The sequence below is a fragment of the Equus przewalskii genome, chromosome 9 (genome assembly GCF_037783145.1).
Source record: "Equus przewalskii isolate Varuska chromosome 9, EquPr2, whole genome shotgun sequence".
Classification (NCBI taxonomy): Eukaryota; Metazoa; Chordata; class Mammalia; order Perissodactyla; family Equidae; genus Equus; species Equus przewalskii.
In genome coordinates, this window is record NC_091839.1 from 36,873,669 (window position 1) to 36,890,315 (window position 16,647).

General features: G+C 40.7%; 2 protein-coding genes across 5 annotated transcripts in view; one reads left to right on the plus strand and one right to left on the minus strand.

Annotated features, from left to right (window-relative positions):
• Window positions 1-1,650, minus strand: part of ME1 (malic enzyme 1) — a 252,153-nt gene extending 250,503 nt beyond the window's left edge. The window contains exon 1 of one of the 2 annotated variants that reach the window (XM_070559076.1): window positions 1,559-1,650. The gene's annotated coding sequence lies outside the window, so the exon portion shown is untranslated. The remainder of the gene's footprint in view (window positions 1-1,558) is intronic. The other variant, XM_070559077.1, reaches the window with a different exon arrangement.
• On the plus strand, window positions 1,564-15,529 carry PRSS35 (serine protease 35). 3 transcript variants are annotated; one of them, XM_070559090.1, is made up of 2 exons: window positions 1,564-1,743; window positions 12,711-15,529. In XM_070559090.1, exon 2 carries the CDS (start codon window positions 12,730-12,732, stop codon window positions 13,969-13,971), a length of 1,242 nt encoding a protein of 413 aa, XP_070415191.1. In that variant the 5' UTR covers window positions 1,564-1,743; window positions 12,711-12,729; the 3' UTR covers window positions 13,972-15,529. The 3 variants fall into 3 exon arrangements, with proteins under 3 accessions (XP_070415191.1, XP_008512123.2, XP_008512124.2); XM_008513901.2 differs by lacking the exon at window positions 1,564-1,743 and adding an exon at window positions 1,818-2,645; XM_008513902.2 differs by lacking the exon at window positions 1,564-1,743 and adding an exon at window positions 1,822-2,608.
• Window positions 15,530-16,647: the final 1,118 nt, after the last annotated feature.

A 16,647-nucleotide genomic window follows, 5' to 3' on the forward strand; every position in this document is an offset into this window, starting at 1 on the left:
AAAAATTAAATAATCCAATTAAAAAGTGGGCAGAGGACCTGAACAGACATTTTTCCTAAGAAGACATACAGATGACCAACAGGTATATGAAAAGGTGCTCAACATCACTAATCATCAGGGAAATGCAAATCAAAACCAAAATGAGATATCACCTTACACATGTTAGAACGGCTATTATCAAGAAAGATACGAGACAATCAATGCTGGTGAGGATGTGGAGAAAAGGGAACCCTGGTATACTGCTGGTAGGAATGTAAATTGGTGTAGTCACTATGGAAAACAGTATCAAAGTCCCTCTAAAAACTAAAAATAGAACTATCAAATGATCCAGCAATTGCACTTCTGGGTATACATCTGAAGAAGATGAGATCACTATTTTAAAGTGATATCTGCACTCCTATGTTCCCTGCAGCATTATTTACAGTAGCCAAGACATAGAAACAACCTAAATGTCCATTGAGGGATGAGTAGATTAAAAAAAATGTGATATAGATAGGAATATCATTCAGCCATAAAAGAGGAAGGAAATCCTGCCATTTGAGACAACATGAATGGATCTTGAGAGCACTATGCTAAGTGAAATAATTCAGACAGACAGACAAATACTGTATGATTCCACTTATATGTGGAATCTAAAAACATCAAACTCATAGAAACAGAGTAGAATGGTGGTTGCCAAAGGCTGAGGGGTGGGGGAAATCATGAGATGTTGGTCAAAGGATACAAACTGTCAGCTCTGTGGTGAATAAGGCTCAGGGATGTAATGTACAGCATGGTGACTATAGTTAATAATACTGTATTGTAATCTCGAAAATTGCTATGAGAGTCGAGCTTTAACATTCTCACCATAATGACCATAACAAAATTGTAAGTATGTGAGGTAGAGGATGTGTTAACTGACCTTATTGTGGTAAACATTCTGCAATATATACATGTATCAAATCATCACATTGCACACCTTAAACTTATACAGTGTTATATGTTAATGAAGCTGGGGGGAAAAGAGGGCTTGGAGTAAAAGGATCAGGAAGGGGATCCTGAAAATGTTAGAGCACTGGAAGTCGGCTTTATGTGATGTCGGCGAGGAGTGCTGACTGAGGTAAAGGAAACAGACCTGGGTCCTCACAAATCCTTCTGCATTTATGCAGTGTTCGAATCTCAAAAATGTTTGAGAATTACAGATTGCCGAACTCCTCCAGTCCAACCTTCTTGATTTACAGGTGAAGAAGCTGAGGCCCAGGGCACAGCAATTTAGAGTCAGATGGGACTTATTCTGAGTTCTGGGCCTTCTCTATGACTTCCTCACACTCCATTTCACTGGCAAACTTTTTTAGTTCAACACATAGCACTCATTATACCCCAGGCCCTATGGCAGAGAGTGGTGACTCAAAAACGCATATGAAGATTACGATCTAATCAGCGAGACAGAGAGCTTCAGAACAAATTATCCTAGATAAAAAACAATATATAGAAACTTGAGAACCGCAATAAACCCACTAATGAGCCACGTGTTGTGGGACATGCTAAGACCTTGTGTTATAAATACTTGTGCTCTTACTCGATCTCCCCGCCTTGAGGGCCAGGACAGAGTTTTTGTACTCGTCGTATCAGCGCATCTTGCTCCAGACCTGCAACCCAGGAGAAACACAGTTAGATATTGAATCAATGCGGCTCCCGTCTGCCTAGGGCCCCCACCTCGAAGGAGCACCTCTCCTAAGGAGGAGAATAAAAGAGAGTGAGAAGGTATGGGGTTAAAATTAAGCTGGTGGGACTGGGGAGGGCAAGGATCTTAAAAGACACTCGCCAAAAGCAGAGAAAGCCAAGACTAGCCTTCGCTGGACAGACGGAAACGGACGCGCTCCCCCTGGAGGCGGCGCAGGATGCTCACAGGGTGACCCAGCCACCCAGCCCGTGGTCGCGGGTCCCTCGGTCGAGTGTGGGCGCCTGCGGGGACCTTGAGCTAGAGGCGGCCCTGGCGCTTCGCGCTGAGACGAGTCCTATTTGCCCTTGGGTAGTACTTCCCGGGAAGCGAGGACGCCGATAGCGACTGGCTTGGGATGGGGTCTGGTTCTTCTAGATGGCTGAGGTCTAAACAGTGCCCCCGGGGAAATGAGGCTCAAAGACCTTGCGCGCCCTGCCGTCTCCCCTCCCCCACGTTAGCGTATCTTCTTGAGAGGATCTCAGGGATGCATCGTCTCACAGAGACAGACATCTCCTGTGAATCCACTCCTGAATTTTTCCTAACGCTTAGCTAATTCCCTCTGGAGGCAGAGATGCTGGGGTGAGACGGTGCCCGGTCTGCTCCGCAATTCCAAAGAAACCCCCCATTCGGCGCGCATCCCTGTTCCTTCCCTCCCCATCCTCTCCACTCGCCCACCTCCTCCCCCTCGCCTCCCCCGCGTCCGCCCGGCGTCATCGCCCCCTTTCCCCTCCCATCTCCCCGCCGCGGCGCCCGGCTCAGCTCGCATCTCCTCCGCAGTCTCCGCCGCGAGCTCCGGGCGGCGGCGGGCGGCCCCAGGCTCGGGCTGTCCGCGAGGCTCGTGCAGCAGCGCCCCCACCCCGCTCCCTCGCCAGCCTGGGTGACTGCCTGGGGACATTGGGATTCCAGGTGAGCAGCGCCCTCAGGGACCGAATAAGCTTTCCAGGTAAGGAAGGATGGAGCCCCCCAGCACAGGGCGAGACTCTAGAACTTGGAAGTTTCCCTGAGAAAGGCAGGACCCGCCCGAGGAGAGCTTCTTTGAAGGGCTTTACTAAACACAGGGATCAAACTTAGCACTTCAAGTTCTCAAAGAAACTGCTCTTCCGACAGGCAGTTGTGTGTGCTGGCGCCTGCGTGGTGTAACATTAACAGTAACAGTGTTTGCATTGGAATATAAACGGAATTCTTTCTACTTGAGCAGCACCAGAGGGGACCCTCTTTATTTTTATGATTATTAACAGATGCCATTGCAAAAGGTGTAAAATGCATTCCTGGAAAGCCTGCTCTGGTTGAAAGCCTCTTTGGCAGGGTTACTATGAAAGCTAGAATCTCCGTCTCTTTCTCTCCCTCTCTCTCGTCGGTTTTGCTGCGCAGGTCAGCAAAAGGAGCAGTGGAAAACGTTTTTGAAATGAGAAGGTGAAATGAAATTGAAAAGTCTTGGACTTGCTTTAAAATACTCTGGCAAAAACCCCAAAACAGAACAAAAGGAGGGAGGAGATAGATGAAACAAGATTGGCAAAATATTGATAATTGTTGAAGCTGGGTGATAGACACACGGGGCCAATACTTTTTTCTCTACTTTTCCCTCTACTTTTGCGTAGTTTGGAAATTTTCTATCATAAAAAGTTTTTGAGAAATTGTAGAAACATTCCTGCCTGATTCCTCTGACCTTTTAACCCTGTCATCAGTTTGAAAAGAAGCTGCAAGTTCTAGCTGGGTGTTTTTTCCACTTTTGTGAACCCTTCTTACCTCTGAAATTAATTCTCATTTTATCCCAAGTGCATTTGTCTCCATAGAGGGTTATAAAAGTCATATTTTGCTGCTTGGAGAATTATGCTTAGATCTGCTTTATAATTTAGAACAGAGAATGTTAAAATTCCAACCAAATAAGACATCTAGGCTTGAAAGTAGTGGCCAAGCACCATATGAATGCTATTGGGAAATATTCCAGGAGCTCCTTTAGTGTAAGAAGACATTGGACTCTCCTCACTTTCCTTCCAGACAGCTCAGAAACCTATACGCTCTTAAGAATCTTTTTCGTGTTTTTAAATGTGAGATTGTTTAGCCTATGTGCTTGGTACATAGTATGTCCTCATTATATGTTAAAATAAACAATTGCTAATATGAGTTAATTTCTCTAAATGAGTAAATTATTTATCTTTCTCTACCCAATGCTCAAATATCCAAGGCAAGCAGATTGCATTTTAAGAGTTAGGACCAGACTTAGAATTTGGAGGCTGAAGTTACCTCACCCAGCTCTGTCTTAACTCTGCAGATAAGAAATCTGAGACTGAGAAGTTAGGAAACAGCAAAGTGAAATTAGTGGTTCACAGTTATTATTTTATAACTTTGCTTAACTAAATTCTTTTTAAGTTTCGAATAGGTTAAGCTGAGGTATGATTAGCTAAAAATATTGTGATCATAAGATGCTTTAAAGTCTGAAAAGCAGCGAACCTAACATATTTACAGATCTTCATTGCTTTCAAAGGCCAACTTTCAAGATATAAAAATAAGTCAAGAGCCATGGGCTGTGCACTTTCTGTGTCCAGGCATGAGAACGCCAGCAGAGGTTCCCTGGGGGCTCTGCTAGTGCCCCTTGGGTGAAATTTATTCACCCCAAATTTGATTTACACACACCATATCCATTGCATAAATTGAAATTTACATGTCCTGGAAAAGGGCGAAAAAACAAAGGGGGTTTTATTTTTTATTGTGATGAGAAACAGAACTTGTGGGTTACTGTAAAGTAATCAACTGTGTAACTTTACCATCTTCCTTTCCCTCAAGTATTGCCAAACTTTTTAAGCAGACATTACTTTGTCTACATTCCTGAAACTAAACTTGAAAATAGCGCTATGGTATGATATTTTGAATAGCAATTGGCACATTGTCAATGAACTTTCTCGCCATTTACTTTCAGCCTAGAACCAGCGGAGATCTTATCTTTTAGTAATGGATTATAAAATATTTCATAAACATATGTGAACTATTTGGCAGGTTGAAGATTTTCCTTAGTGTTGAAATGAATTGCAGAGCATATGAGAGACCATTTAACAGTGCTGTAGGTCAGAGGGGGAGTGTGCTGGCACCACAATGGCTGTTGGAAAGTCACCTGCCAGAAACCTGTCTGGCTGTAGACAGCATTATCAGCCCTCAGTTCATCAGGATGGGCTCCGTGGCCTGTAGGTGGGTTTTCGAAATCTGATAAATTCCATATGTGACAACAGTTTGGTATACTATCAACCAGTTAGACTTCTCCCCCTGCTGAATCTTGCATGCTTTTATAATAAATTCTATTTCGTGGCTCAGTGAATGTAAACCGTTTAAACGCTGGCTCTTAGGTTTGCCATCACCGGGCTGGCTTTGCCATCTACTGGTAGCAATATGGATAGCAGGCAAATTCCTACCCAGAGGACTAGGAATTGGAGCTTCTTGAGGATCATTGATGAGTTAGTTACTTGGGTTTTCTCATTAGTGATTTAATCTAGGATTTTAGAGCTGAAAGACATTTAGAAACTTTCTAGTCCTACTTAATAGCTAAGGAGGGCCCTCACAGAGATTCCTAAACAAGGGAAGTCGCTTTGAACGGATGCCCAGCCTAGGGAGCACTCAGGATGCATGTGCTGAATAACCAAATACCTTTACCCTCTGCCAGTCCTTGTTCCTCTCTAGCAATCCTGCTCTATGCCACCACAAAGTTTCGTCATGATCTCCTGTTTTTATTTCTAAAATTGCATGCCTGTCTGATTTTCCTTAAAATGAAAATTTCCATTTATGTTTAAGTCTCTCAACCAAACATGCTTTTCCACTTCATATCACTCCTTACTACTTCTTTCTTTCTAAGTATCCAGGGCAGACAGTTTTAAAAACTAGATTCTTACCTTTATAAGTGTATTTGTTTCCACTTGCTGCTATAGCAAATTAGCGAAAACTTAACGACTTCAGTTCTGGAGGCTAGAAGTCTGAAGTGAGTCGGCAGGGTTGCATTCCTTACGGAAGGCCCAGGAGAAAATCTGCTTCCTTGACTTTTTGAAGTTCTGGAGGCCAGCCCGCAGCCAGTGGCTTGTAGCCCTGCATCACTCTGACCTCCGCCTGCTTCCTCCCAGCTCCTCCTCACTCTAGACCTGCCTGTCTTCTTCTTCTTTGAGTCCCTGTGATTACATCGGCCTTACCTGGATAATACCAGCTAATCCCATCTTAAAATCCTTAATCACATTTGCAAAATCTCTTTTACCATGTGAGGACCATATTCACAGCTTCTGGGGTTTAGGATGTGGCTCTCTTTGGGAGCCATTATTTGGCATAGACAATGAGGTACACAGCCATTAGAGGAGTAGGAAACGCCTTATATATATCTCCCTATGTTTTGACTTCTATTTTTTGGTCTTAACAGTAATAATTGCTGCCACTTTTTGAGTGCTCTGGTCATTGTGCTTATATATATCGTATAAGCTTCTCACAAAAATACTCTAAAATATTATCACTATTTAACAAATATGGAAAATAATGTTTGGAGAGATTAAGTAACCTTCACCAAGTCACAGCTAAGAAGTTGCAGGGGTCCTTAAGTTTTGGCTTCAAAGCCCACTGCCTCCATAATCACTGAAACACCCCAGTTACTGCTCTCCACCTTCATTACGTCACTAACACTGTTATTTGCTCGTCATTGTGATCCCATACACCTTTTAACTTAAACACCACCTCCATTCAATCCCCTAGTCCATGATTAACATTCGCTGGGGGCCTAAAGTGGGCCAGGAATTGAACTGTATAAAGTGTCTACTCTCCTCTGCACCTGCTCCCGATTTGTGAAAGTGACTATTAAAGTTTCTACAGTGTTCTTCCAAACCTAATCCATTTAATGCTCGCTTTACAGCTGTTTACTCTTACTGGTAATGCTCCCCCACTCCTGCTGTGGCCTTCTGCCTAAGCCAGCACTCCTCTCTACAGTTATTGGAATATCTGGGCCAGGACACAATGTCTACGTGTTGTGTGTCAATCTTCACTGAGCAGGTGGAGGATGGAAGTGGAGGAGAATGGCTGGTGCATGTTTTCATGTATGTGTGTAAACATAGGCAGCGATGTTGGAGGGGCAGGTGGTGGTGGTGGATGGCTAAATAAAGGACAGCAAGTTGTAGAAAGTGGCTATGCGATCATTGGTGTGTCCTAACGTATACATTAAGGTAGAAGTTGGTATTGGCCACACAAGGTCATTGATCTGACTGAGCAGTCCCTGACCCACACCAGCACCCCTGAAAATGTTTGAAAGGTTAATGCAAAATTATGTTCCGTGGCAGCATACTATCCACGTGAATTTGGACACTGCCTCACTGTACATTACAAGGGACCAGGTGAAAGGAAAGGCCTAAGTGTGACTCTATTGCCAGGTGAGGGAAAGCAATTCAGTGCAGATCCTTGATGGTAAGTTAGCATCCTCATTTTCATAGACAAGAAAAACAATCCGTTCGAAATACTTAATATAGTGGGCAATCATCGAATCTTTCATTAGTCTACCTGCCCTACCTAAGCCAAATTATAAACTTCTCAGGGTGAGAAACCAAAAAACAAAAGAGAAACTGAGCCTTAGAATATAATTATATCATGCCATAGTAAAATTCTGTACACTCTAGACAGACTCACTCAAAAAGTCAGGTTTTTCTTTCACTGTAAATCGCTCCCTTAATTATTTTGACGTAGACTCTGTTTCTTTTTAGGCTGAGGGTCTGCTTCAGTTCCAGAATTCCTAATGTAGATCCAGGCTATAAATAAGACACAGGAAATGCAATTTGAGTGTTCTGTGGCTGGGTAATGTTTAATCACACTTAAGTTTAATAGCAACAAGAAAAATATATTACAGAGCCACAGATATTCATAGAAATGAGTAATTAGGAAAGTATTCATTTGGTAAGTCTCTAAAGTGAAGCTGTCCTTGAACAAAACAAACAAAACACAACCAAGAAAAAGGGAGTTTGGGAGTGTGTGGGAAACCATCCTGAAATAAAAATATTTGCTGTGAAATTGACTTTTCAGAAAACTAGAAGTGCTATAACTTTGGCTCATATAACAATACTGTTTTAAAGTGATATTAATTCACCCATTAAGGTAGAGTAATAATTATAAAGGAACCTATTATTGACTGCTTACTATGCTTTGGGCTCAGTGGTGAGTCTTTGCAGGTATCATCTCATTTAATCCCCACAATTATGTTCTGGGGTAGAGATTACTATTATTCCCACTTTGTAGATGAGGAAACTGAACCTTAAGTGAACTCAATAAACTGCCCAAATTCGTATGCCCAAAGGGTGGTCAAGATGAGACCTTAGCCCAAGTCTTCTCACTCCTTGGTCTGCACTCGTGACCACTGTCTGGTGTAGACACTCAAATATTCCAAACATGATGAGCAATGAGATTTCTAAGAAAGCATAAGCAAACAAATAAAAAAAGAGTAATCGTAAGTCACCTCTTGTAGTTACGTGTGATCATTTCTGTTAAGGTAGACCAGGGACAAATGTGGAATAATATCTGCTCCATCAGTAAAGTTCATCTCCATATCCCGATATTCTTGCTTCCTCCCTAGTTCCCTTTCACTCCATTTGTCTCCATGATCCAACCCATAATCGACTATGTGTACGATGACTCATGGTGGAGAGTGATGACCGCCACTTCACTTTCATTAACCAAAATTGGAATTTGAAGCCCCAACTCCAAGCCATCTGGAAAGTGACAGTGAAGGTCACAATTATAGTGGAAGACAGGAAAAAGGAGGAGGATGAGGGAAGGCACAGGGCATTAAAGCTTTTAAAATATTATCGCTGCCTCACCAATTGGGACTGTGTCTCTTTAGATCAACGTGTTAGTGCTTTTTGGGTGACGGGCATCTGTAGACATATCCACTGAACATGGATTGCTCTATCAGTAAGAGCTATCATTTACATGACATTGACATTTCACCACAGGGCAAATTTGGTTTTTCCAAAAGAAAGTGTCCTTAAACATTTGTGCAATTTTAAATTACAGGCCAAATTAGACAGGCTAACTAAATTCATGTCCTCTTATTACTGTGATTTGAGGCCACATTACAAGGCTCTGCCCTTTCCATGCCCAAGGATAGATGTGGGCATGGCTTTTATTCCTGTGGTGCACTGCCAACAGAGCTCCCTCCAAGGGCACCAGACAGGGCCTGCGAACTGATGCCACTGCATCGTCTGTAGCATCAGCTGTTGGAGGCATTACATAGAAGCCTACAGAATTTGAATCTTTTCAGACATATTATTATATCACTTATATAAAAGTAAGTTATATTGGTTCTTTATTAAATGGCTGAGCCATTTGATATTAGCTGTTGCTAACACAGTAAAAGAGCAAAGTTCAGAATAAATTCACTTTGTTCACAAAGACAAAGCAGATGTCATTTGAAACCCTGTTAAGCAATCATCCCTGGAAAGGTCGCCGTCTGGGTTGTGGCTCAAGCTGCTACACCAGGGCCTTGGCCGTGGTTCTCAGACTGTACTGAGCACGAGAAATGTCTGAGGGCTAGTTAAAACACAGGTGGCTAGGAACTCGACCCCTTCCCGGAGAGCTCTGACAGCAGGTCTGGGGTTGTCGCTGAGCATTAGCAGTTATAAGTTCCCAGGTGATGCTGATGCTATTGGTCTTGGGGACAACAATCTGGGGATCCCCTGCTATGACAGTTTATTTTGCCATACACAAGTACAGAATTTTATTAACAAACTGATAACATTCTTTCGAGTTGTTCATGTTTCATTTTGTGTTCAAAGTCAGCAAAAAACCAATGTCCCAGCTCAAAGCAGTCAGGGAGGAGAAGTTCCCCAGAACTCACAGGAGGGTCAGCCTTTTTGTTTGTTCAGACCCTTCTACTGATTGGATGAGCCCCGCTCGCAGTGGGGAGGGCCATCTGCTTTACTCAGTCTGTCAATTCAAATGTTAATCTCGTCCAAACCCCTCACAGACCAAGTTTGACCAAGTATCTGGGCACCTGTGGCCCAGTGACGTTGACACATAAATTGACCATTACCTGGGGCTTTCTTAAAAGTCTGCCTACAGAATTACGGCACCGGGTGTATATTTTATTTGGTAGAGGGTAGGGGAATGTCTATGTTTGAGACCCATATTCTAGTTCGATGTTTGTGTAGTAAAAGATCGTCTTGTCAATTATCACTGTATATTTGCATTCTGCCTTTCTAATCCGTAACTAGCTAAAAAGTTGCAAGACTAAATTAAATAGTACTGAAAAAAATAAAACCTAACTAGGGTAACAATACCACAGCACTATGATTTAGACATGCTCTCTTTTGCCTAGGAATGACACTATTCTGGGTTTAAGTATTCTGTTTAACAGTTGAATTGGCAGACTAAGGAAAGCAATTGCCCTCCCTAATGTGAGCGGGGCTCCTCCAAGCAGTTGAAGGGTCTGAACAAACAAAAAGACTTTCCCACATTTATTACTCCACAATCATTAGGATCAAATGTTAAAATGTACAAAGGGATTCTATGTATTTCTCAACATGCATATTTGGCTGGCTTTCAGTCTTTGATGTAATCATATATCAAGTACGCAATGGACAGCTGTTGTCATAAAGGGCTAAAAGAAAAGTCAATTTTTAAAAATTTTGTTTCCCACACCACAAAACTGCCTTGACTGAAATTTTGCTAAGAATCAAGTAGATAAAAGATATGCATATATCTTTTTTTAATCATCTATTTTGCTCTGTTAATAAGATAAGAGGCAACAAATAACTCTGATTTTAGCTTTTTTTTTTTTAGGCAAAGTCATAATTTCTCATTTTGGGAGCTACCCAGTTAAACAGAGGATTTCAAGGTCTCAGGAGAGTTACTGAATTGTTAGTCTTTTCATTGCAATACAATTAAATAAAATTGATAAAATGCTCATTATGAAAATTGCAGAAGATAAAGAAAATACTAAGTGGCTCAACAAAGTCATCACCAATATAATTACTGCTTTATATAAAGTCAAATTCGCCATGGTAATTAGAAAATATTGTGAGATGAATGTGGATTTTTCCTGAAGTATATTCTTTATTGATTTTTTGACAGTGTCTATCACTCTTTACACGAGAATGCCCCATCTCCAAAGTAAAACAAATTACAAGCTATTTAGCAAAGAATAGAGTCTAATATTAACCAGAATCACCATTACTCAGCATTCAAGTGTGAGCAGATGAAAAAATGGAAGTTTATAAATTTTTTATTAATATGTTCAAATATATGATGATTCAAATTAATTATGTCATGTTTTGGTGAATATATCATGTTCAAACAATAAAGAAGTTACTATAGTATGCATTTTTGTTTTATCAAAAGAATGTTGTTAGTTTGGGGCCAGCCCAGTGGCTTAGCAGTTGAGATCACCGCTCTGCTTCAGTGGTCCCTGGTTTGCAGGTTCGGATCCTGGGCGTGGACCTACCTACACACCGCTTATCAAGCCATGCTGTGGCAGGCATCCCACATATAAAGTAGAGGAAGATGGGCACAGATGTTAGCTCAGGGCTAATCTAACTCATAAATAAATAAAAGAATGTTATTAGTTAATAAAATTCTGTACTTGTATATGGCAGAGTGAACTCTGTTGTCTTAGAGATGTCCATATTCAACTCTGCATCAGAGACAACTTTTGCTTTTCATTCCAGTGCTCAGGAGCCAATGGGTGTACCCTGGGTTGCGGGCATTCTAACATTCTTCATTAGCTTTGCTTACCCTGCAAAAAAGCTTATCAGAAAGCACTGAGAATGAAAATATTGTTAGAATAATCTAACCTTGAATTGCCTCTGCTTTATGCAAAGTGCAAATAATTTGCTAAGCCTCTATATTTTAGCTATTAGTTAAAAACGACTTGGAGCATAGCTTATAAATTTCAAAATTGCTGCTCCAAAGAGTGCTATGACTTCCTCCCACCTCCACAGAGCAACAACTGACAAACATCAGTTTTACTAAATAGATTTATGTACCAGTGAGCCTAGAGAAGCAGGTAAAGAAGGCAAGAAGACGTAAATAATAAAAGAGGTATTATATAATTTATGAAGTCCTGGCAACTTTCAAAATACTTACGCAAGAACACTGCTCTTAGATGATGAGACCCATGATGAAAGGGACTATACTGAATCATGATCATGTTCCCCCAAGTGGCAAATTCAGAACCATGGCCTGTGCTCCCTAAATTCGTACAACGAATTTTAATATACAGTGAAATCCTACTATGACCCACTTTTCTATGTTGCTTTGCTTAGATGGTAGTTCCAAGGACAACATTGTTTAAAAAAAAGTGCAGCGTATATTTTTCTTACTTTAGCATAAATGGCCTGTGCTGTATATTTTCTTTTTATGATAAGGGTTTCTACTTGTAAAAATCAAAGTGGGTCAATAGCAGATGAACTCATTTATTCATTTCTAAACCTGTACTGCTTTTAGAACATTATCCAGTGATTTCAAGTACACCATCAATCAGCTTGGTCTGCAAACCATGGTTCAGGAAAATTCACTGTATTCCAGTGAACGTGTTTCGAGCTCTGTGCTAGGCATTTACGCTTCAGAAATGGGAATTTATAATCCTGGATTTTAAGTAGCTAAGTGCAGGGAAAGTCAGGACATCTGCTGCTATCTTTATTTCTAAGTCATCTGGAAATAAGGGTGTAGGAGACCCTTAGGAGGGAGGGAGTGGGCCTTAGGCAACAGAGTACCCCAGTCAGCACCTCCCATCCAGGCACTGGGCTGTCTGGGGAGGTAGAGTGGAGACAGCAGGTGTGTGGAGGAGGTATGTTAGGGCTGGTGGAGAAAAGATTGGGTAAAAAACAATTTAGTAATTTTGGAAATCTGAATGAGCCTATTTAGCAGGGTGTCTGATCTCAGTAAAATCTAAGTATGGTGAAAATAAAGAGTCTTATTTGTGGCAAAAGTACATCAGGATCCAAAGCCTAAAGGAAAATTTTTTTTTTAAAAAAACCATTATAAAGTTTCTTTTTTTTCTTTTTTTAAGGACAAAACAGAAAAACAAAATGGAAAATATGCTACTTTGGTTGTTATTTTTCACCCTCGGACGGACCCTCACTGATGGATCTGAAATGGAACAGGATTTTATGTGGCACTTGAGAAAAATACCCCGGCTTGTCAGTGAAAGGACTTTCCATCTCACCAGCCCCACCTTTGAGGCAGATGCTAAGATGGTGTTAAATAGAGCGTGTGGCATCGAATGCCGGAAAGAACTCCCAGCTCCCAGCCTTTCTGAACTGGAACATTCTCTCGCATACGAGACTGTCTTTGAGAACGGCACCCGAACCTTGACCACAGTGAAAGTTCAAGGTTTGGTCCTTGAGCCAACTCAAAATATCACCACGAGAGGAGCATCAGTTAGGAGAAGGAGGCAGGTGTATGGCACAGACAGCAGGTTCAGCATCTTGGACAAAAGATTCTTAACCAATTTCCCTTTCAATACGGCCGTGAAGCTCTCCACGGGCTGCAGTGGCATTCTCATTTCCCCCAATCACGTTCTGACCGCCGCCCACTGCGTTCATGATGGAAGGGACTACATCAAAGGGACTAAAAAGCTCAGGGTAGGGCTGTTGAAGATGAGAAATAAAGGTGGCGGCAAGAAACGCAGGGGTGCTAGGAGGAGCAGGAGAGAAGCAAACGGTGGTGACCAAAGAGAGGGTAGCGAAGAGAATCTGAAGGAGAGAACCAAGGCTGGAAGAAGAAGAAAGGGGTCTGGCCGGCGTCACAGAGTCGCTGAGGGGCAGCCCTCCTTCCAGTGGACGCGGGTCAAGAATACCCACATTCCCAAAGGCTGGGTTAGAGGAGGGAGCGGAGACGCCGCCTTGGACTATGACTACGCTCTTCTGGAGCTGAAGCGTGCTCACAGAAAGAAGTACATGGAACTAGGCATCAGTCCAACCATAAAGAAGCTGCCGGGCGGAATGATCCACTTCTCAGGATTTGATCATGACCGGGCAGATCAGTTAGTCTACAGGTTTTGTAGCGTGTCCGATGAATCCAATGATCTCCTATATCAATACTGCGATGCGGAGTCGGGCTCCACTGGCTCCGGGGTCTATCTGCGTCTGAAAGAGCCAGACAACAAGAATTGGAAGCGCAAAATCATTGCGATCTATTCAGGCCACCAGTGGGTGGACGTCCACGGTGTTCAGAAGGACTATAACGTGGCGGTGCGCATCACTCCGCTCAAGTTCGCCCAGATTTGCCTCTGGATTCACGGAGATGATGCCAAGTGTACTTACGGCTAACAGAAAGCCGCGACGAGCTCGCGGATCATCTAAATTGCGGAGGAAACCAGGTCTGATGATTGTAGCAAGATCACTTCATAGGTTAGGCCTGGACTTGAACCCTATCAATAGCATTTCAACATTTTTATGAATTTACTTTTTCAAAAGTAGGAGATTTTCATACATTTAAAAAGTGTTTAGGAACAGATATTGGAACTAGATGGGCACTTCAGTGCCAAGTATGTATTCTTCTTTACAAGATGGTAAGTTTCATTTGTGGGAAAATTCTTGTTTCTTTCTGCCTTCTTAAAAATTAGACACTCTTTAAAACTTCAAGCTGGTGTTATAAATATTATGTAATTTCTGACTTATTCTCAGGGTCCCACTCTAAGAAGAATCTAACAGGATGCCAGCTGCATATTAAATGTGAAACTGCATATACAGTAACAGATTAGAATCAGGTTAGAGGCAGTAATTTACAACACAGATTGTACTACTCCGAGATGGACCCATTCAGCTCATGCTCTCTGTGTTTATATTGTGATTTCTGTTGGGTCTGAGAAATTTTAGGTTTAAAAAAAAAAAAGGAGAATTACAAGGAACAGCAAGCTTTATAAACAAAACTATCAAGTGTTTTACTGCTTTAAAAAATACCAACTGAAGTATTATTTAAAAATGGGAGAAATGCTTTGTTCTATAAAATAAATCCAGTTTAAAAATAGGGAAGCTGAGACATTTTAAGGTCTTAAGTTTTTATTTAACTAGTATTCTGAACATGGACTTTTCATGTATGCATAGGGAAGAGAGTTCAAAGTTAGAAATGATCATGCATTGAAAGCCACTTCATTTTAGGCTATACATTCTCCTATGTATGAGGCATTACAGTTTTAGATAGGGAATTCTGTAATTTTTTTCAAGAGAAGGCCTTTTTTCCCCCTTGACAGAATTCAGCTTTCTTCATAGAGCCATAGGCATATTACTTTGATGAATTCTCTGATTAGTAATTTTAGATAGGTACTCTCCTAAAAATGAACATAATTTACAAATAATATTTTCAAAAGAAGGTTCTGATTATTTTCCTTAGGGACTAAGGTGGTACACTCACTGTGGCCATCGTGGCCGACAGGGTTCAGCAGCTGCCCAGGGGTAAAACACAGAGTTGGCCCGCAGCACGTATTTCTTGAATGAACAGATATTTGTTGAAGGGCTCAAAACAGGTCCAGACCATTACATTTGAAGGGTTTTAGTGATCTGCAATAGAGTGCACCATAAAATCCAGGAATTGAAGGCCGAATTTCTGGTGTGTTCTTCCTGGCAGTTTCCAGGGCACACATTCTCTTCTCTCGTGACACACCCAAGTCATTGATTCTGCCTGAGTTCAAATTTATTTTACTTATTTTTTAAGAATGGGAAGTAATACCCTTGACTAGTATGCAAAGGAATATTTGATTACATTATGATAAAAAGCAATTTTGTAAATGGTGTCCAAAACAGCTGAAATTCACTATGTGTACATTCTTTTATAATGTGAATCTGTTAAAAATCATTCAATAAAAATTTCAAAAAATTGTAACTCTTACTACATGTGTATTTTTGTTTTAAATACAAGGTTTCAGCATGGATTACATTAACTGTGTTATTTATTTAAAAAAATGATTCTGTTTAATTCTAAACATGTTTCCCTGAGTAGTGTGCTATCATTGGTGCTATTGACTCAAAAGTTTTGATCAAAACTTTTTGGGGAAATATCTATATGATCACTGCCACTAAAAATGTTTCAAGGGGAATTTTGCATACTTACTTGCAAGCACACACATAATCTTCATCATAGATCCTTAGAAAATAATTCCAGAGATTTGAGTAAGTTCGGAGTAATTTAGTGTGCTTAGTGTCAGTGGTTTGGTGTTTAATGTTAAATTCTGAATATACTTAATTTTCTTCAAATCATACTTTTCAAAAATATAAAATTTAGCTCATTTTATTTGCAGAGGTTTATTCGATTCTCTCCTTCTCTTTTCCAAGAGAATCATGAATCTTCTTTGACTTATTTAGGATCACTAAAATGTACGGTATTACTCAGAAAGTTTTACTTCACATACTTTTTCTGTTACGCTTATCAGACTTGAAATAGAAAATTAAATTGAATTCACTTAGCTAAACAAGCATATTCACACACACATTTGATGTCTACTGTGTACAAAGGACTACAGTGACTTACTGCTTAGAGAAACTTATCAATGATTGAAATCAAAAAACTATTTACAAAGCAACTGAAATTTAAAATTGTGGCTTTTTTTCCTTTACTCGAAGAACATATTTCATTTTATTGATTGATTGGTTGATTGCTCAAATGGAAGAGACTTATTTTTTCCTTTTTGATATACTTCTTGGTTAAATCCCAAATGTTAATTTTCAAAAAGACTTAAATGTATGTATGACCAAGATCAGAGTTCCGGACAAATCATTACCCTTTTTATTTGTCAATAAAAGAATTCTTTGGAATTCTTATTTCATGGAAAGAATCTCAGGATTCGAAGAGAACTTTGATCATCTAGTTTAACTTCATAATTTAGATTTTAATTTCCCTCCATAGCATTCCCTTCAAGTGGTTGTCTAGTGATGAGAAGAAAATTTTCACCACTTAAAAATTACTTAGTTATTAAAATTCAGGACTATAACATTGTTTTAGTTTAAATA

Bases quoted from the DNA above. Each gene is read 5' to 3' on its own strand.
- PRSS35 (XM_070559090.1), top strand. From the start codon at position 12,730: ATGGAAAATATGCTACTTTGGTTGTTATTTTTCACCCTCGGACGGACC.